The sequence below is a fragment of the Heptranchias perlo genome, chromosome 25 (genome assembly GCF_035084215.1).
Source record: "Heptranchias perlo isolate sHepPer1 chromosome 25, sHepPer1.hap1, whole genome shotgun sequence".
NCBI classification, from domain to species: domain Eukaryota; kingdom Metazoa; phylum Chordata; class Chondrichthyes; order Hexanchiformes; family Hexanchidae; genus Heptranchias; species Heptranchias perlo.
The window spans coordinates 25,812,100-25,833,870 of record NC_090349.1 but is presented as its reverse complement, the minus strand read 5'-3'; the positions used below and the strand labels follow the sequence as shown (position 1 = coordinate 25,833,870).

The following is a 21,771-nucleotide window of genomic DNA, read 5'->3' as shown; positions in this document are numbered from 1 at the left end:
GGTAATTTTTTCTAGGGCCAACCTACACATTACCAGATTTACACAATTCAGTTTTACAATGTGCAGTGGTGGGTTTTAAACTTGTGACTCTTGCTAGTCCATTCCTATAACCTCTACACTCTTATAGCTGTTGCATTCATATGTAAAAATCTCCTTTCTGATTGCTGCAAGAGTCCTATATGAATGGATTTGGGCAGTCAGCCAGCCTGGTAGTTGGAACATTAAATTTCCCACAATTTGGTAATAAATTGACAGTCTTGATCGTAAAGGCCATTGGAAAGCTGGAATGGAAAATGGAAATAGCAGAAGATATTTTTCTAATACTGTACTAAGGTAAAGCTACATTACTGGGACAGAGTAGAGGGTGATTTATTTGCACCTGGCCCAGCTATATCTGACCATCGCTGACCAAGAGTGACAAAAGTGAAAAGTGTCCTACTCCCTTTGGTATGCACAAAAATTCACCAAAAAATTAATAAATGTAGGTTACATGTCATCGTCAAAGAAATTCAATTAGCATAAGGCCTACAGTAAACATGGAACTGTTGTCTTCAAACAGTAAATATTGTACCAGCTATCTGGCATATACATTTCAGTATTTTTAAACAAATAATTTTTGAAGACCTGTTCAATGATTAACTGTTTCCAAGATGTTATTTAGCTGATTTCTCTATCTGAAGATGATATAGGGTTATGTATTGTACAGTATGAGGAAGAGTAAAGATGATCAATTGGAGTGTTTACATTGGTTCAGTTTAATGCCAATGAACCTTGTGCCAGTTTTGAAATTCAGGTTATTCAATTTGCATTGTTTGAGGTGTACCACATCAAAGTAGCTTTCATCTGAAATAGATTCTTTTTCAAAGGGTATTTAATATTGGAATAAAGGAATCACATGGCTGTGCAGTTAATGACCATGCATTAATTGTTTATAATCTCAGACAGTATTTTTAGAATTTTTAATTTAATAAAGCAGTATTATCCAATATGTTAGCTACTAGCCACATGTTGCTAATTGGGAGTCCAGATGTAGCTAATTGCATTTTTGATTAGTAAATAAAAAAATTAATAATAGATACTGTTGTTGGGAATGTGATCTCTGTACTCAAATCCGCACAATGTATGCATGTGTACTTTAATCTTTTTGTGCATTTGTCGGTAAAATGGTAAGAGAAAAAGCAGAGCGAATGTATTTTGACCATTGTGTGTTCGTTACTTCCTTGATTACTGCTTATTAGTTATCTGCTAAAATTGTGTGTAACACGGGTGGAAAATATCAGACTTCAGCACCATGGGAACACCAGCAACAGTTCATGGAGAGCAAACCTGTCACCATCAGCTCACCCAATCAGAATAACCACTCCAGGCCAGCGGAAGAAAGCAAATCTAGCCACTAATGAACAGCTCCAACAGGGCACATCATGCTAAAGGGCAAACATCCTGGATGGAGAGCAGAGTTGGGTCTGGCTGATCTTGTGTGAGTCAACATTCTCAGCAATCACTCTGAAGTTCAAAGTACTGCTTGCAACTGCTGGGAAAAGAAAAAACTACAAGCTGCACCAAGATTTGTTGACCAATACATTCATGCCAGAATTTTAAACTTTTGTAAGACTGCAAAGTTTTGCATTGATTGATGGTGTATGCTTGTTAAGTAAATATACATGTGAAGTACATTTACCTGTATTGTGTGTAAGGCATTTTCTACTAAAATTTGTTCATATGGCTGCAACAATTTTGCCGTAGCCATACCTGTGGCTCGTTAGTGATTTCTATTGGACAGCACTGCACTGAAGGAAAATGTTGCTCATTTAAAAAGTGAAGTCAGAGTGGATGTCACAACTACCATTTATCCAATATTAACTGGATAGGTTGTGGGAGTTCATAAGGGAATCTGTAGTGTGTTTGCCTATCCTATTTTAATGATGCTACATGGAAAGAAACTGCAGGGAAAACCATGTTCTACAGGAGATGTAGGAAAAAATTTGAAACAAAAAGAAACTGAATGAGAAATTCACCTAGTGATTGACATAAGCACTTCATGATCACTTGGTGACTTGATGGAGTTACAGCATGACCTGACTATTCAATCAAGCACCTATACCTGTAAGAGTTTAAAGGATTCTGCAAGCTACTGGATGCTATCTTACAGTAGCAGAGTATCTTATGGGATAAAGCTAACCTATGACATCCTGCCTTTTGGTAAGTGCACAACCTGTTGACTGAATAAGGAGTTCTCTGAAAACTTGAAGGAGTCAGCAACAGCTTCTTAGTGAAAGGAGTGTAAATGGGGCTAGGAGGTCTTTTTGAGGCGGGGAAAGGAAAGTGCAAACAAATCTGGTGTGTCCTACACAGTTCTTTTCAGTCAGTTTATTAGTTGCATCATGATATCTTACATCTTGAGAACATAAAAACATGAAGTTGTGACCTACACACCAGATTTTACTGAACATCTTAAACAAGATAATGAGCAATTAAGTCAAGTCCCTTTTTTAAAAAAAAAAGAGCCTTGCAATTGCATTTTCATATGTGTGTGATTTTTTTTTTTTTGCTTTCTAAATCAAACTGTAGAACCTCTAACTTTTATCTTTATCCATTGTAGGAAACGCACAAAGTGTATAGACAAAAACTTGATGAACTTACAAACCTTCAGACAATATGTAACAACTCTATAAGTAAACAAAAAAGAAGAATAAAAGACCTCACGTGCAATCTCCGAAGGTAAGAAAGTTAATGACAAGCACATGCAATTGCATTTGAACACTGTTTTGTAAAGGGAATTGTAATAAAAATCATTATTCTTCACTGAAAAATCAAACTTCATTGCAGCCAACAAATACATTCTGACCAGCTCCAATATTTTTCATAACCTGATCTGCTGAGACAGGAAGGCATTGTGTCCGTCAAATCTGCCCCAGCTCCACCCCAGACCTGCCTTTTGCTGGAAGGTTTTAATATCTTTTCACAGTTATGAGGAAGGACTTCGAAAATTTGACTGACAATCCATTACATTTTTTTTAAAAATGTTTTTTCTGTATTTAAAGTTATTTAGTAACAAAATTGCTCTGTGGAATAAATAGAAAATTCCTGACTATGTCATTAGTGTTTAATATTCTTCTATGCATTATTGCAGTTTCATGTTAAATATTTTATTTTAATATCCTGTAAGTGAATTGACTGTTTTATCATGTAATGTTCTTGGTGGCATAATTTATCATGGTACACCTGTCTCTCTCAAGCTTTGGGCACCTGGCATCAGCAATAAACAGTCCCAGGACATATATCGCTGTTCCATCACCCTCTCGCTGGGTCAAAATCCTGGAACTCCCTACCTTACAGCATTGTGGGAGCACCTTCACCACACGGACTGCAGCATTTCATGAAGAAGGCCCACCATCATTTTCTCAAGGGCAACTGTGGATGGGCAATAAATGCCAGCCTTGCCAGTGATGCCCACATCCTGAGAATGGAAAGAAAAAGGAAAACAGAATGCAAAAAGTCTGGATATTCCTATATTGCATGTAAACAGATGGACTGAAGCCTCAAATCTTTGGTTGAAAATACAAGTATTGAAAATACAATAAGTCGCTTTTAAGTGCATATTTAGCAAGCAAAATTGAACTTGGCGGTTAAACTATGGAAGTAATACAACTCATCCATATTAACATGCTTGTAGGTGCCAAATTTGCTTTCCCCCCCCTCCACCCCCAAGAAAATATTATTAACTCACCTATCGGTCACATGCCCAGTTCAAACAGATTTTTTTTAAAGTGTGGGCTTCATGCAAGTCAGTAAGACATTTGGTTATTTATAATTGATTTTGAACAATTCAGTGACTGTTTCAGACACCATTAGAAGTATCCAGCTTAACAGTAATGTATAGTTGAGCTTCATGTAACTACATTGTATATTAAGTTCCTCGTTATACCTCCCATCCCCGCTGAAAGGCTGGAGAAAACATTGCATATTTGTTATATGGTATTTCTGTTTCTTCATCAGGATAAGGGCTAAAAGACGCATGATGTAGCTTAAAAAAATCTTTTGTTTTTCGCACAGATATAAACATTCAGCTAATGCAGATGAAGCTCAAGTCATACAGAAAATTGATAATGATATCAAAGAGCGACGCAATGTTTTCTTTGATATGGAAGCATTCTTACCTAAGAAGAATGGGTAAGTGTTTTTTTTCCCCCCCAAAAAAAGAACCCTAAGTAAACATTTTTATAACAGTAGATGTACCAGGGATTGGCAGTATTGCCTGGGAGGATGTGGGTTTGCATCTACTTCCCCACAATCAGAGTTCCTGCTTTTAGCCAAGCTATTATGGGAAGATAAGCCACTTTTCATAGGGAGGGAGGCTCAGGCAGGCAGCAACTTGCATAAATTTTGCATTTATTGATTGAAATTTTATGCTTCAAGGTGAGAGATGTTAGCACTGAGTAATGCAGCATTTCCTTTTTGGACATTGTGTCAGCAATCAGCAGTCCCAGGTCACAGGTTAAATGCAGGGCAAAGCTCCCTTTTATCTTGCCCAATAATAAGCCGTAAACTCAGAAGGTCACCTACGACTGCACGAAATGTGACATTTTCATTTTGCACACTTGCTAACCTTGTAGATATGCTAAATGAGTTTGCCAGTTTGTGACAAATTAAATGCATTTTTGTACTGTGGCTGACATCCACTAGGAGCTGCCAAGATGAACTTATTTCATAATGACAGAAAATTTTCATCTCCTCTGTCTGGCTGGATCCAAACCCAGGTCCCAGCAGCGACATGACATTGTGCTAACCCATTGCAGTATCCATCTGCACAACTCTTAACCCAGCCAAGATTTAGCAATCTTGTTTCCTAAGAGAAGATGAACCATAAACCTATCAAGAAAGGGATTTAAATTTTGTTTTCCTATTTGAGCATGACATTCTTTGTGTTTAAACTTTTGGACTGCTTTTCCTCCTTGCTATTAACAAAAATAAGGTCACCACACATAACTTTTATGAGAGAATTTGAAACATAGAAATTATGGGGTAGAACAGAACTTTTTTTTCTTCTGATTTTCTGCCTTCCTTCCTGAAAGTAGCAACTCAAACTGGGATATGGTTCAACAACAACTGGTAAATATATAGCGCCTTTAACGTAAAGAAACTTCCCAATGTGCTACACGAATAAATGGAAGGAAACAGGTGTATAAGCCAAGAAAGAAAACATTCAGGGAGGTGACCAAAAGCTTGGTTGCAAAAGTGGGTTTTGAGAAGGTTCTTTAAAGACGGAGAGAGGCAGAGATATTTAGGGACAGACCTCCAGATAGTAAGACTGAGGAAACTGAAGGCTTTGCCACCAATAGTTGGGCAAAGGGAGGGTCGATGCAGAAAAGGCTAGAATCATAGAATGGTTACAGCATAGAAGGAGGCCATTCGGCCCATCCAGCTTGTCCCACTCCCTGCCCTATCCCCGTAGCCCTGCAAATTTTTTCCCTTCAAGTACTTCTCCAGTTCCCTTTTGAAAGCCACAATTGAAACAACCTCCACCACCCCCTTGGGCAGTGCATTCCAGATCATAACCACTTGCTGTGTTTAAAACAAAAAAGTTTTTCCTCATGTTGCCTTTGGTTCTTTTGCCAATCACCTTAAATCTGTGTCCTCTGGTTCTTGACTCTTCTGCCAATGGGAACAGTTTCTCTATATGTACTCTGTCTAGACCCTTCATGATTTTGAATATCTTTATCAAATCTCCTCACAACCGTCTCTGTTCTAAGGAGAACAACCCCAGCCTCTCCAGTCTAACCACGTAACTGAAGTCTCTCATCCCTGGAATCATTCTAGTAAATCTCTCTTCTGCACCCTCTCTAAGGCCTTCACATCCTTCCTAAAATGCGGTGCCCAGAACTGGACACAATACTCCAGTTGTGGCTGAACCAGTGTTTTATGAAGGCTCATCATAACCTCCTTGCTTTTGTACTGTATGCCTCTATTTATAAAGCCCAGGGTTCCATATACTTAATCGCTTTCTCAACCTGCCCTGCCTCCTTCAACGATTTGTGCACATATACCCCCAGATCTCTCTGTTCCTGAACCCCTTTTAGAATTGTACCCTTTAGTTTATATTGTCTCTCCTCGTTTCTGCATTAAATTTAATCTGCCACATGTCCGCCCATTCCACCAGCCTGTCCATGTCCTCTTGAAATCTATCACTATCCTCCTCACTATTTACTACACTTCCAAGTTTTGTGTCATCTGCAAATTTTGAAATTGTGCCATGTACACCCAAGTCCAAGTCATTAATATATATCAAGAAAAGCAATGGTCCTAGTACCGACCCCTGGGGAACACCACTGTATACCTCCCTCCAGTCCGAAAAACAACCATTCACCACTACTCTCTCTATCCTGTTACTTTGCCAATTTCGTATCCATGCTGCCGCTGCCCCTTTTATTCCATGGGCTTCAACTTTGATGACAAGCCTATTATGCGGCACTTTATCAAACACCTTTTGGAAGTCCATATACACCACATCAACTGCATTGCTCTCATCAAAAAACTCTATCAAGTCAGTTAAACACGATTTGCCCTTAAGAAACCCGTGCTGGCTTTCCTTAATTAATCCCCACTTGTCCAAGTGACTGTTAATTTTGTCCCGGATTATTGTTTTTAAAAGTTTCCCCACTACTGAGGTTAAACTGACTGGCCTGTAGTTGCTGGGTTCATCCTTACAACCTTTTTTGAACAAGGGTGTAACATTTGCAATTCTCCAGTCCTCTGATACCACCCTCGTATCTAAGGATGATTGGAAGATTATGCCCAGTACCTCTGCAATTTCCACCCTTGTTTCACTCAGCAACCTAGGATGCATCCCATTTGGGCTGGGTGTCTTATCAACTGAAGTACAGCTAGCCTTTCTAGTATCTCCTCTTTATCAATTTTTAGCCTGTTCACTATCTCAACTGCCTCCGCTTTTACTGTAACGTCGGCAGCATCTTCTTCATTGGTAATGATCGATGCGAAGTAATCATTTAGTATCTCAGCCATGCCCTCTGCCTCCAAGCATAGATATCCTTTTTGGTCCCTAATCAGTCCCACCCCTCCTCTTGCTACCTATTTACCGTTTACATGTCTATAGAAGACGTTTGGATTCCCTTTTATGTTAGCCGCCAGTCTGTTCTCATACTCTCTCTTATTTCCTTTATCACTTCCTCTCTGAACTTTCTGTATTCAGCCTGGTTCTCACTTGTATTATCAACCTGACATCTGTCATACGCCCTTTTTTCTGCTTCATCTTACTCTCTATTCCTTTTGTCATGCAGGGAGCTCTGGCTTTAGTTGCCCTACCTTTCTCCCTCGTGGGAATGTACCTAGACTGTACCCGAACAATCTCCTCTTTAAAGGCCACCCATTGTTCAATTACACTTTTGCCTGACAATCTTTGATTCCAATTTACTCAGGCCAGATCCGTTCTCAAACTCCACTGAAATTAGCCCTCCTCCAATTGAGTATTTTTACTTTAGAGTGGTCCATGTCCTTTTCCGTAACTTTTCTAAACCTTATGATACTATGATCGCTGTTCCCTAAATGTTCCCCCACTGACACTTGCTCCACTTGGCCCACTTCATTCCCCAGAACCAGATCCAGCAATGTCTCCTTCCTCATTGGGCTGGAAACATACTGGTCAAGAAGTTCTTCTGACCACACTTCAAAAATTCCTCCCTCTCTTTGCCCCTTACACTGTTATTATCCCAGTCTACATTAGGATAGTTGAAGTCCCCTGTTATCACTACTCTATGGCTTTTGCACCTCTCTGTAATTTCCTTGCAAATTTGCGCCTCTATATCCTTTCCACTAGTTGGTGGCCTATAGAATACCCCCAGTAGTGTAATGGCACCTCTATTGTTTCTTAACTCTAACCAAATAGATTCTGTTCTTGACCCCTCCAGGACATCCCCTCTCTCCAGCACTGCAATATTCAATAATCAATACTGCCACCCCCCACCCCCCCCCTTTCTTTCTTTCTTTCTTTCCCTATCTTTCCTGAACACCTTGTATCCAGGAATATTTAGAATCCAATCCTGCCCTTTTTTGAGCCAGGTCTCTGTTATCCCCACAACATCATATTCCCATGTGGCAAATTGGACATACAACTCACCAACCTTCTTTACCACGCTTCGTGCGTTTACACACATGCACTGTAAACCTATCCTAGACCATCTTGTATTCTCTTTAAATCTGATCCCACCTAATACCGTACTATTTCTTACTCTAGTGCTGTCTGTCTCTCCCAATCCTTTGAGCACCTTGTTTCTCCTTTCCAATGCTACATCCTGGTGCCCATCCCCGTGCTAAGTTAGATTAAACCCTCCCCCACAGCACTAGCGAACCTCACCACAAGGACATTGGTCCCTGCTCTGTTGAGATTCAATCCATCCGACCTGTACAGGTCCCACTTCCCCCAGAACTGGTCCCAATGCCCCAGGAATCTAAAGCCCTCCCTCCTGCACCATCTCTCCAGCCACACATTCATCTGCTGTATCCAGGGTACCGCAGAGATCAGGGCTTGGGCCCCAGCTATTCACAATATATATCAATGATTTGGATGAGGGAACCAAATATAGTATTTCCAAGTTTGCTGATGACACAAAACTAGGTGGGATCGTGAGTTGTGAGGAGGGTGCATAGAGGCTTCAAGGCAATTTAGACAAGTTGAGTGAAGTTATGTGAAGTTATCCACTTCGGAAGGAAAAACAGAAAGGCAGAGTATTGTTTAAATGGTGATAGATTGGGAAATGTTGATGTACAAAGGGATCTAGGTGTCCTTGTACACCAGTCACTGAAAGCAAACATGCAGGTGCAGCAAACAGTTGGGAAGGCAAATGGTATGTTGGCCTTCATTCCAAGAGGATTTGAATACAGGAGCAAGGTATCTTACTGCAGTTATACAGGGCCTTGGTGAGACCACACCTGGAGTATTGTGTGCAGTTTTGGTCTCCTTACCTAAGAAAGGATATACTTGCCATAGAGAGAGTGCAGCGAAGGTTCACCAGACTGATTCCTGGGATGGCAGGACTGTTGTATGAGGAGAGATTGGGTCGACTCGGCCTGTATTCACTCGAGTTTATAAGAATGAGAGGGGATCTCATTGAAACGTATAAAATTCTGACTGGGCTAGACAGACTGGATGCAGGGAGGATGCTTCGCCTGGCTGGGGGTCCAGAACGAGGGGTCACAGTCTCAGGATATGGGGTAGGATGTTTAGGACTGAGATGAGGAGAAATTTCTTCACTCAGAGGATGGTGAACCTGTGGAATTCTCTACCACAGAAGGCTGTGGAGGCCAAGTCACTGAATATATTTAAGAAGGAGCTAGATAGATTTCTAACACAGAAGGCATCAAGGGGTATGGGGAGAGAGCAGGAATATGGAATTGAGATAGAGGATCAGCCATGATCATATTGAATGGCAGAGCAGGCTCGAATGGCCTACTCCTGCTTCTATTTTCTATGTTTCTATCCTCCTATTTCTATACTCACTAGCGCGTGGCACTGGGAGTAACTGGACATTACTACCTTTTGCCTGCTTCTTAATCTCTTTCCTAACTCCCTAAAATCTTCCTGCTGGACCTCATCCCTCTTTCAACCTATGTCATTGGTACCGATCTGGACCACAACCTCTGGCTGTTCACCCTCCCCCTTCAAAATGTTCTGCAGCCACTCAATGACATCCTTGACCCTGGCACCAGGGAGGCAACCTACTTTCCTGGACTCACATCTGTGGCTGCAGAAAGCCCATCTATGCCCTAACTATTGAATCCCCTATCACTATTGCTCCTCTGACCTTTCTCCTCCCCTCCTGTACAGCTGAGCCACCCATGGTGCTGTGGACTTGGCTCTGGCTGCACTTCCTAGAGCAACCCTGTCCCTCACCAGTATTCAGAATACCGGTTAGAGAGTGAGATGCACTCAGGGATCTCCTGCACTACCTGCCTGGTTCTCCTTGTCTCTCCAGTCCCTCTCTGCCTGCACTCTCTTAAGCTGTGGGGTGACCACCTCCAGAAATGTGCTTTCCATGTAGCTCAGCCTCGTGGATGCACTGCAGTGACGCCAGCCACTGCTCAAGCTCCGAAACCCAGAGCTTGAGCTCTTCCAGCTGGCAACACTTCCTGCACATGTGATTGTCCAGGACATGGGAAGCGTCCTGGAGTTCCCACATGGCACTGGACGTGCATTTGACGGGACTGAAGTGCCCTGCCATGCCTCTATTTATTAGACTACTAACTAAACTTAACAGAAATAAACTAAAGACTTAAAAAAAACACTCACCAGTTACTCACCTACCAGCTTGTCATTTCAGGTTTTTTCCTTGTTCCCTGGGCCTGAGTCAGAGGAGCAGAGTAATTGGGAGGAGGCTATAGGGCTGTAGGCGATTGCAGAAATAAGGTGGAGCAAGGCCAACAATGGATTTACAGACTTGTTCGAGAATGGGAGCTCGTGTAGGTCAGAGAGGATGGGCATGATGGATGAGTGGAAGTTAATGCTGGACAGGATACCTGTGGCAAAGGTTTTTGGACAAGTTGGAATTTATGGAAGTTGGAAAATGGGAGACCAGCAAGGAGGTTGTTGGAGTAGTCAAGTTTGGAGATGACAAAGACATATATAAGGGTTTCAGTGGTAAAGGTGCTCAGCTGGGGTTGAAGATGGGCAATGTTACAGTGGAGGTAACTGGTCTTGGTGATGGATACGATGTGGGTTTAAAGCTCCAGTCAGGATTGAACAGGATGCCAAGGTTCTGAATTGTCTAGTTAAGCTTGAGATAGTTGCCGGGAAGGGGATGGAGTCAGTGGACAGGGAGTGGAGGTTGTGACAATGGCCAAAGATAACCAGATTGGTTTTCTTGATGTTGAATTGGAGGAAATTGTGACTTTTATCCAGGACTTGAAGTTGGACAAGCAGTCTGACAGCACAAAGGCAGCCAAGCTGTTGAGAGAAGTGATGGAGCGATAGAGCTGGGTATTATCAGTGCACATGTGAAAGCTGATGCCGTGCCTGCAGATGATATCATCAAAGGAGCAGTTTGCAGATAAGAAAGAGGACAGGGCAAAAGAAATATGATGTGCGGAGAAGGGGAGGGAATCTATTGATGGAGATACACTGGTTGCATTCATATAAATATAACTGGAACCATGCAAGGCCAATCCCATGGTGCTGGACAACAGAGGTAGATGCATTGGAGGAGAACAGCGTGACCAACCTATCAAATGCCAAAGAAAGAATGAGGAGGGATAATCACAGTCACCGAGAATATCATTCATGACTTTGGCTCGAGCCATTTCGGTGCAGTGAGAAGGGTGGAATTTGGACTGGAGAGATTTGAACAGGACGTTTTGGGAGAGATGGGCACAGAGCTGAGAGGCAACGCATTCGAGGATCTTGGGTGTCAGTGATGGTACTCTCGGTCTAAATCAGAAGGTCGTGGGTTCAAGCCCCACTCCAGAGATTTGAACACATAATTTAGGCTGACACTTCAGTGTAGTGCGGAGCGAATGCTGGACTGTCAGAAGTGCTGACTTTCGGATGAGACGTTAAACCGAGGTTCTGTCTGCCTTCTCAGGATCCCATGGCACTATTCGAAGAAGAACAAGGGAGTTCTCAAGGTGTCCTGGCCAATATTTATTTCTCATCCAACATCACTAAAATAGATTATCTTGTCATTAATATCATTGTTGTTTGTGGGACCTTGCTGTGCTCAAATTGACTGTTGCGTTTCCCTACATTACAATAGTGAGCACACATGAAAACGTATTTCATTAGCTGTGAAGCACTTTGGGATGTCCTGAGGTCGTGAAAGGCACTATATAAATGCAAGTTCTTCCTTTCTCTTTCACAATAAGGAAAGGGAGGTAGAAAATGGGGTGATAATTGGAGAGGATAGATGGATTGAGGGTTAGTTTTTTGAGAAGTGGTGTGATGATAGCAGTTTTGAAGGATGGGGGACAGGGCTGGTCCTGAAGAAAGGGAACAATGTCAGCTAGCATGGGGACCAGGAAAGGGAGTTGAATGTCCAGGAATTGAATGGGGAGGGGAGTGAGGAAGCAGGAGGTAACTTGTGGATAAGATGAACTCTGGCACTAGGAACCCTCCAGGTCCTTGCCCCAGTAATATGAACCTAGGTAGTGAATATGACCATGGGGAGAACCATAACCAGTCCAATTCTGTTCTCAAACCAATATCCTCATGCACGTATCCACATATTCAAATTTCCACCAGGATCGCTAAATGGTCATTGCAAATAGGATTACTTCTTTTCGTTACTAGCCTGGGGACAATGAGACCAATTGTAACACCCCATTGCCACACAGTTGAGAATTGCAAACCTAGCACGATTAAACTTAAAATCCCATTTATGTGACTTACCACCACACTATGTGGTGTATTTGACCATTGGAGTAGCAGAGAATGACTTTAATGTGTAGCTATCAAAGTCACCCTTCAAAACAAGCAAACGGGAAGAAATTATGAAACAAGCTTTTACTTTAATTGTTATTTCATCCAGTTTTTGATAATTTACAAAGTGCTTTGGTGACCTCTAAAAATCTAAGTTAGAGTGGAAATTTTGCCAAAATCCTGTATTTTTGATTCATTCTAATTTACCAACTGTCACTAGATAAAGAGGATTCATTTTTGCTTAGATATTTCTTCCAGACTGAAGCTCACTAGCACAAGATACATGATTTCCCAAAAATCTTAATTGATCGTCAAGTCAGACTACGTTTGTTCTTTTTACCCCATTTGTGTAAATTCAGAATGTTTTAATCATGGAGTTATGGCAAGACAAATGATGACCTTTGATTTTGTTGTCTGTGGAAATGCTAATAGTCAAATGATAGTAAAACTCTGCAAATTTTAATGGTTTTTCTTCTTTCAGGCTATACTTAAACCTGGTGCTTGGAAACGTGAATGTAACTCTTCTCAGCAAGCAGGCTAAGTAATATCAATTTACCTTTTGATCTGTGTTTCATAACTATATTCTAGCATGTTTCCCAATGCTTTTGACCACTTGATTTCTCTGGTAGCTTTGCAAAAGAGGAAGATAATTTTTTAATATATTGTGTGTGTGTGTGTGTGTGTGTGTGTGTGTGTGTGTGTGTGTGTTAAAAAATATGATTCCATGGGTGCCGACAGCCCCCTGGCATCTTGTCCAAGAAGCCGTTCTTCACGTGTGTTGAGCATGTCAGTGGTGTATTTAACTGTTGAGGGCATCCCAGCTGAGCCCAGTCCTGTGCTTACCTGACATGCATACTTGCACTTTCTAACAGTGCAAGTATGATCGTGAGTAGGAACTCTGGCCTATTTGCCCATGCCCTTCCAACGTCGATTGTAGTGCTCCAATTACTGCACCAGTGAGATCAGATGACTCGGCACTCACTGGGAATCAAACCCGGAACCTTTTGGTTTGTTTGGCTTAAATTCTATATCTTTTAAGTGGTCAGGCCATCTGAAGAACTTCTTTTAATTTGTACCCAATTAATGTTTAGTGAATTCAGCAGCACAGTTACCAGTTAAATTGAGCGTTCTTTTGGTTTTCACTTTGCTTAGTTAATTTGTGATATTGGGGTTTTCTTTTTTAAATGATACTGCCCATTTTAGTTATGTTTTCATTCCTTCCACTTGTCATTCTTCTTGCCAAACACCAGCCCAGGTTGAGAGGCTGGAAGTGCAACCTATTTCCTGTTATTTGCCACTTGGTTTAGTGAAATTCTATAGGGAGCCCAGACAACATAAATTAGAACTGTAGCAAAACCCTGTTGCCAAAAGATGCTATATGCTGTCCAAAAGATCACCAAGCGTGCTACTGAACCAGATTCAGCACATTTCCCACAGTGACATCTCCTCCATTCCAGTATGAACAAGTTCTGGAATTTTCTCCGAACTGCAGCCCATCAGTCGGTGCATTCCACTGAGCTGATGGCAGGAAAACCGCACCCACACAATCAGTATGGAATGAGACAAAGTAGCAATTAGCCCATTTGAAGAAAATCTTGTACTCCCAAGACCGAGCAGGAAGAAATTTGTTGAAATTTTATCCACATTCTTGGTTTACTGTTAGACTGGTGGGCATGCCAACAACATTCACCACATACCTCGTAAGTCAGCCATCTGGAGCATACTCCAGGCAATGACACCATGGGCAAAAACAGCAGTACACCTTAACACCACTGCTACCCACTGCATCAGTGTCCAATATTGTTCCCAACCCAAGCCACTCCATAAAATTCACTCTATATTGTAGTTCACCATGTACATTGTATACTATCAATTTATTGTAACCAAACAATTATTTTTTTAAAATATTTTTTTTCAAAATAGCTTCAGAACAGTGGTAAACAACAAAGCATAAATCTGTATGCACTTTACCATTTTTTTAAAAAGAAACTATCTCCTGGATGGCAAGCACATGTACAGTGGTTTTGTCTGCTATATATAATTTTTACTTCTGTAAGTTTTCCTCTGCATAAATTAACGCCATAGTTCTTTAGTTTGCCCTAGATATGCCTTTGCTGCTGAAAGGCTGGTTGACAGATTGCTTCCAGATATCTAACAAAGCCCCCTTTGCCCACTCAGAGGCACAACGTACTGCTGGGAACCCATTTTCCCTCTTGCCTGTAGGAAGCTAGTCCAGCTCTGCTTGCCACAATTCACAATTGGAAAGTGAGTAGAGTGGGAGATTGACCAACTTCTCTGTTGACCGGCTACAGCGTTGACACTCTGTCACCATCCCATTTTTTTAATGTCATCATACTTTGTGTTCATTCACACATCGTATATTCTGTGAATAAAATGTACATTATGCATTTTGAAAACATGCTCAATAAAAACTTGTACAGTCAGTCAGGAGGAACCCCACTGCAGGTTACAGTTATATCGAAGCCAGGATTTATTACTGTGCAAAGATTTCAATGAATGAGAACTTGTGAATGGATACTCCTAAAACCTTCATAAATCAAAAACAGAAGAAATACTGTATTTTCCCCCCAAAGATCTGAAATACAACTGCTGATTGGATCTTGCTGATTCAATGCATGTTCATTTTTGTTACTGAACAGTTTTTTTGATATAGAACAAAATTTATCTGAAAGCAATAACATTTGAGAAACACTAATTAATTGAGATAGAAACAGAAAATGCTGGAAATACTCAGCAAGTCAGGTAGCATCTGTGGAAAAAGAAACGAGTTAACATTTCAGGTTGATGGCCTCTTGTCAGATTTCCAGCATCTGCAGTATGTTGCTTTTGAGTAATTAATTGAGTTTGTTCTGTTGTGTGAACGTCAGTAAATAGTGGCAAGCTAGGATTTGAAGAACAATACTAAAACTGAAAGGAGAAGGGGTAAAATATTTGTTTTGTTCCATTACATTAGTGTGAAAATACCCAACTTATTGCTGTTTCCAATAATGTTTTCACAGGTTTGCCTACAAAGACGAATATGAAAAATTCAAACTTTATCTGACCATCATCTTGTTACTTGGTGCAATATCTTGCATGTTTCTGCTGAATAGGTAAAACTTTCATGTTTTTTTTGGTCTATCCTTCCATTAGAAGGACAGTTGCAATATTATATGTTTTGTGCTCACCAGGGTGCTGGGAATTTTTTAACTTGGACCCAGTGCCAGCTTTCTGCATTGGCCAGCTGCACAGTTAAGCTCCCTTTCTTCTGCTCCAACAATGTGTTTTACCGTCAACTGCAAAAGAGAGTCCTATACTTTACCAGTATAAGTTTTCTTTCCATTTCTCATGACATTGTGGCCTTTTTGGGCGCAACCCCTGGTTTAGTACCAACCAGGAACAACTTATGGTCAGGTTTGCGTTGTAACCTCATGCCCAAAAGGAACTGAATTATGACTGCTCAAACTTATCCTACTCGTGACCTTTGTAGCTGCCACTCAGAGAAGAATTTAATTGCAATAATCTGGGCTAGATTTAAGCTAACGATCCTGAGGTGAAGGGATAAGGTTTTTAACCCAATCCATGGAAATAGTGTTAATTTTAAATTAATATATTTACATTTCTTTGATAGTTTTTGCTGGTAATCCTTTTATGTAAGTACTAATTGAATAATTTTTTTGAATTAGTTCCAGGGCAATCATTTGTACAGTACTGTTTGTCTTGTAAATATTCTTCCTAGTTGTATAAGTAACTTGGTAAAAGCAAAGGGCAATGTTTGTACAGAACAGCCAACTGGGCAATGTCCAACATGACTGATCTGATTTGACTCCAATTTTCAGTAACGCATGAATTTTGGTGTTTAAATAATTCAACTTTAGTTTAAACTTTCAGGGGGTAATACTCAACTTTGACGGGGGCAGAAAACTGGCTGTAGCAGATCAGCCGTGCGTTATATACACCGCCCGATTTTCCTATCCGGAATGGATAGCAAGCTGGCTGCAAATCAGAAAAGAGAGTAGGGGTTAAAGGTAGTTACTTAAACAGGCAAAAGGTGGGAAGTGGTGTTCCACAAGGATTGGTGCTGGGACCACTGTTGTTCACCATTTAAATAAACGATTTGGACTCTGGAATCGGAAGTACAATTTCAAAATTTGTGGACAACACCAAATTGGCGCATATAATTTGTACTGAGGAGGACTGCAACAAAATATAGGAAGACATTAATAAACTTGCAGAATAAGCATGTAATTGGCAAATGAATTTCAATATAGATAAGTGTGAGGTAGAACATTTTGGTAGGAAGAATAAGGAGGCCACATACTCCTTGTAAAATAAGAGTCTAAATGGGATAGAGGAGCAGAGGGATCTGGGGATACCGATACACAAATCTCTAAAAGTAGCGACGCAGATTAATAAGGCCATAAAAAAAAGCAAACCAAGCACTGGGGTTCATTTCAAGAGGGATAGAATTGAAAAGCAGTTAAACTTGTAAAGAACCTTGGTTAGACTACACTTGGAGTCTTGTGAACAGTCCTGGTCTCCTTATTATAAAAAGGATATAGAGGCACTGGAGAAGATGCAAAGAAGATTTACTAGGATGTACAAGAACTGAGAGGTTATACCTATCAGGAAAGATTGAACAGGCTGGGGCTCTGTTCTCCAGAAAAGAAAAGACTGAGAGGTGACCTGATAATGAAAGGATTTGATAGGGTAGAAGTAGAAAAGATGTTTCCACTGGGGAGACCAGAACTAGGGACCATAAATATAAGATAGTCGCTAATAATTCCAATAGGGAGTTTAGGAAAAGCTTCTTTACCCAGAGAGTGGTTAGAATGTGGAATTTGCTACTACAAGGAGTAGCTGAGGCGACTAGTATAGATGCATTTAAGGTGAAGCTAGATAAACACGTGAGGGAGAAAGGGATAGAATGATATGTTGATAGGGTTAGATGAAGAAGGGTAGGAGGAGGCTCGTCTGAAGCATAAACACTGGCACAGACCTGATGGGCCGAATGGTCTGTTTCTGTGCTGTACGTTCTATGTAATTCAGAGGAAAGGAAAATCGGGCGTAGTAGTATTATTATTATTTATTATTATAATTACAACAACCACTTGCATTTATATAGCACCTTTAACGTAGTAAAACGTCCCAAGGCGCTTAACAGGAGCATTTTCAAACAAAATTTCACACCGAGCCACATAAGGAGATACTGGGACAGGTGACCCAAAGCTTGGTCAAAGAGGTAGGTTTTAAGGAGCATCATAAAAGAGGAGAGAGAGGCGGAGAGGTTTAGGGAGGGAATTCCGGAGCTTAGGCCCTAGGCAGTTGAAGGCATGGCCGCCAATGGTGGAGCGACTAAAATCGGGGATGCGCAAGAGGCAAGAATTGGAGGAGCACAGAGATCTCGGAGGGTTATAGGGCTGGACGAGGTTACAGAGATATGGAGGAGCAATGCCATGGAGGGATTGGGAAAACAAGGATGAGAATTTTAAATTCGAGGCATTCCTAGTCCGGGAGCCAATGTAGGTCAGTGAGCACAGGGGCGATGGGTGAATGCAACTTGGTACGAGTTAGGATACGGGCAGCAGAGTTTTAGATGAGCTCAAGTGTATGGAGGGTAGAAGATGGGAAGCCGGCTAAGAAAATTTTGGATTAGTCAAGTCTAGAGGTAACAAAGGAATGGATGAGGATTTGAGCAGCGGATGAGCTGAGGCAGGGGCGGAGACGGGCGATGTTACGGAGGTGGAAGTAGGCGGCCTTGGTGATGGAGCAGATATGTGGTCTGAAGCTCATCTCTGGATCCAATAGGACGCCATGGTTGCTGACAGCCTGGTTCAGCCTCAGACAGTGGCCAGGAAGTGGGATGGAGTCGTTGACTAGGGAACGGAGTTTGTGGTGGGGACTGAAGACAATGGCTTCGGTCTTTCCAATATTTAGTTGGAGGAAATTTTTTGCTCATCCAGTACTAGATATTGGACAAGCAGTATAACAAATCAGGCACAGTAGAAGGGTTGAAGGAGGTGTGGTGAGGTGGAGCTTGGTGTTGTCTGCATATGTGTGGAACCTAACATTGTGTTTTCGGATGATGTCGCCAAGGGGCAGCATGTAGATGAGAAGTAGGAGGGTGCCAAGGATAGATCCTTGGGGGTTTCCAGAGGTAACAGTGCGGGAGCGGGAAGAGAAGCCATTGCAGGTGATTCTCTGGCTAATGGGCTACCAATTTGGAAACGCCAGTTTTCCGCCCCCTCCGAAGTTGAAAATTACTACATGGTGTTTAAATGCCTTTTTAAAGTAGCTTGAGCTATCCTGATGGCTTAGTGTAAATGTACTGTGTGATACTTCACTGAGCTGTACAGAAGTTTCTGTGCCATGTTAGCTGATGTGACCTAGGATGGCAGTGTAGGCACTAAAATTGGTCTTGGTGTTCTGAGCTATGGAAGGGACAAATTTACCATGCGGGTCATAAGGAAGTGTGTGCATGGGATCAGGCTTGGCTATGATGCACGCCCAACACATCCACAAACAGGCATGCATGCACCTGAGTGTCCAGGTTCATTTGTGAAGAATGGCAACTTCAAGGAACCACAGGAGTGCGACTGCCCTTGGAAATGCACCCCTGTAAAGGTAACTCAGTCTTGAACTGCTTTGGAACTTGAGACCAATGTAAATTGTTCAGCAACTGATTGCTTCCCCCCCCCCAAATTACTGAGAACACCACACGCCTTTCACCATGCAAAGCCAGACAGTGGGAGATGCACAATGAGCTTGTGGTGACGACCACTCTAGTTTTTGTTCCTTCCGAGTGGATAAGGACCAAGCCTCTGCTTGCCACATCCCTGTGGGGTAGCACTTGACAAGAACTAACTTGTTCTTGTCTTCAGAAGAGAAGAGCAGTGTGGCATTTGAGAGATTATTATCTTTAGAGAAGCTTGAGCCACTTGGTAACACTTTTGCCTCTGAGTCGAAAAATTGCAGGTTCAAATACCACTCTCGATTGAGCTTGCAGTCTGAGCTGACACTCCAATGCAGTACTAAGGGAGCAGTAAATCATCAAGTGCAGTTCTTCAGATGAGACGTAAAATCAAGAAACCTTCTATCTGCTACAGTGATTTCTTTGACATTATTTGAAGAACAGTGTGTTTTGCCAGGGCCCTAGTCAAGCTGTTTCCCTCAACAAACCACCAAAAGCAGATTAACTGATCATTCAACTTATTGCTGTTAGTGTACATCTTGCAGTGCACAAATGCCTGTCACAGTTGCATTTGCTTGTATGTGAAGTGCTTTGAGACATTTCTAAGATATGTGATAACTGCAAGTCCTTTTGCTTTATTTTTTTTTTCCAAAGCTTTGATTAGCTTGCATTGTTGGATTGACAGTTCCAAATATAGATAGAGATAATAGAATGTTGTTTGGAACATCTGTCAAGTTATGACAAGGAATGTAACTAGTCAAGAATGTATTTCAGGAAGCAGGGTTATTTCGGTTTTTCTGGAGATTCGTTTGATTTACCTTTGGCGAGAAAGGAGAAACCTTGCAGAACGTTTCCTCGATGGTTTAGATAGGGCCCATGTTAGAGTGGGTTGTGCAAGGTGTATGAGAAAATGGGGCATTATGGGCCAACTATCCTTTTTCTCATTCCTTGCTTTCTTATGTGAAATAGCATTTGGTGACTGAGTACTGTGAAAGTATCTGATTTTTATTTTTGCAAAACGCTCCACCTACTGTAAAATCTGAGTACCTGCATGACATTTTCTGGTGTTTTGCAGTGTAATTGAAATATGTTATGCAGGACTGAAACCCGATTATGACATTGAACAAAACTTTTCACTTCTTGCAGTGGCTTTGCAAAGAAGTTATATTGTTGATTTTCTTTTTGCTTTAAGGAATAGTCCACAAAAAGACCATACAATGCTAGTCATATGTAGTATATTAGTGGATCTCCTATAGCATTGCACATGGTGAGTCAGAGAGTACATTGTTTTATAAGAAGAGGAACATTATATCATGCAACATAAAATGTATTATTCAGCTGCTATAGTTTTGTAGCCCTTGAAACATAGTGAATCTTGCCAAAACCTGCAAATCTCCTAAACCTTCTACCTCTCCACCTTCCTCTCCATCTTTAAGACCCTCTTCGGAACCCAGCTCTTTGACCAAACATTTGGTCACCCTTCCTAATGCCTGCCTCTTTGTCTCAATGTTTATTTCTTTCCTTACACCTCTGAAGCATTTTGAGGCATTTTTCTATGTTTAAGGTGCTCTAAAAATGCAAGTTGTTAAAAATAAATTATTGCAAAATGGATTAAATTGTGCTGGGCCATTATTTATTCCTCAACCAACATCACTAAAACAGATTATCTGGCCATTTATCTCATTGCTGTTTGTGGGACCTTGCTGTGTGCAAAATGGCTGCTGGGTTTCCTGCATTACAACAGTGACTACAAAAAGTACCTCATTGGCTGCAAAGCGCTTTGGGACGTCCAGAGATCACGAAAGGCGCTATATAAATGGAAGTCTTTCTTTTTCTTTATTAAATTGTACATAGAAATTATGCACTTTTAATGTAGGAAAGCATTTACATTTATTAAGTCCTTTATCACATCCTGAGGATGTTTCAAATGTTTCACAGCCAGTAAATTGCTCTCTAAGTGCTGTCACTATTAGGATAGCAAATGTGGCAGTCCATTTATGTATGCAAGGTCCCACAAATAGCAAATGAGATGAATAACCAGTTAATTTGTTTTGGTTGTGTTGGTTGAGGGGAAAATGTTGCCCAGGGCACCAGGAGAGTGCCCTATTCTTTGAATAATGCTATGCGACCTTTTGCACTCACCTGAACAGACAGCTGGGGCGTTCATCCCAAAGACAGCATCTCTGACACAACAACACTTGGTACTGCACTGAAGTATCTGTCTTGATTATGTGCCTACTGGAGTTTGAACCCACAACCTTCTGATTCAGAGGTGAATCTACCAACTGAGCCATGCTAACACTTAATTGAAAAAACAGATCTAATTGTATATTTAAAAAAGGGATTTATATCAGCAAGAAGAGAATTGTTAAAAGCAAGGTGGGACCCCTGAGAGGAAGGATTGTCGATTTGTAGATGATGATAAAAGAAATGGCAGAGGTATTTAACAACTACTTTGCATCTGTCTTTACTAAAGAGAAGGATGTCGGAGAGGTGGTTGAGAGTGATATTATGACGGACAAAAGAAAATGTTTAGATATGTGAGGCAAAGGGAAGGCAAAGCAGCAGGACCTGACAGAATAAATCTTAGAATCCTGAGAAGATGAGGGAGGAAATTGCCACGGCTCTAGAAATGATATTTTAGGGTTCTATCGAGCGT

At 41.3% G+C, this 21,771-nt stretch overlaps 1 protein-coding gene across 1 annotated transcript in view; it reads left to right on the top strand.

The window, feature by feature from the left end:
* Nucleotides 1-21,771, top strand: part of LOC137342312 (transmembrane protein 120B-like) — an 86,580-nt gene that overhangs the window by 8,039 nt on the left and 56,770 nt on the right. Inside the window, exons 3-8 of the mRNA XM_068006251.1 lie at nt 2,600-2,718; nt 4,054-4,170; nt 12,903-12,962; nt 15,442-15,534; nt 16,161-16,176; nt 18,812-19,045. Of these exons, the coding sequence (XP_067862352.1) occupies nt 2,600-2,718; nt 4,054-4,170; nt 12,903-12,962; nt 15,442-15,534; nt 16,161-16,176; nt 18,812-19,045 (639 nt within the window). The remainder of the gene's footprint in view (nt 1-2,599; nt 2,719-4,053; nt 4,171-12,902; nt 12,963-15,441; nt 15,535-16,160; nt 16,177-18,811; nt 19,046-21,771) is intronic.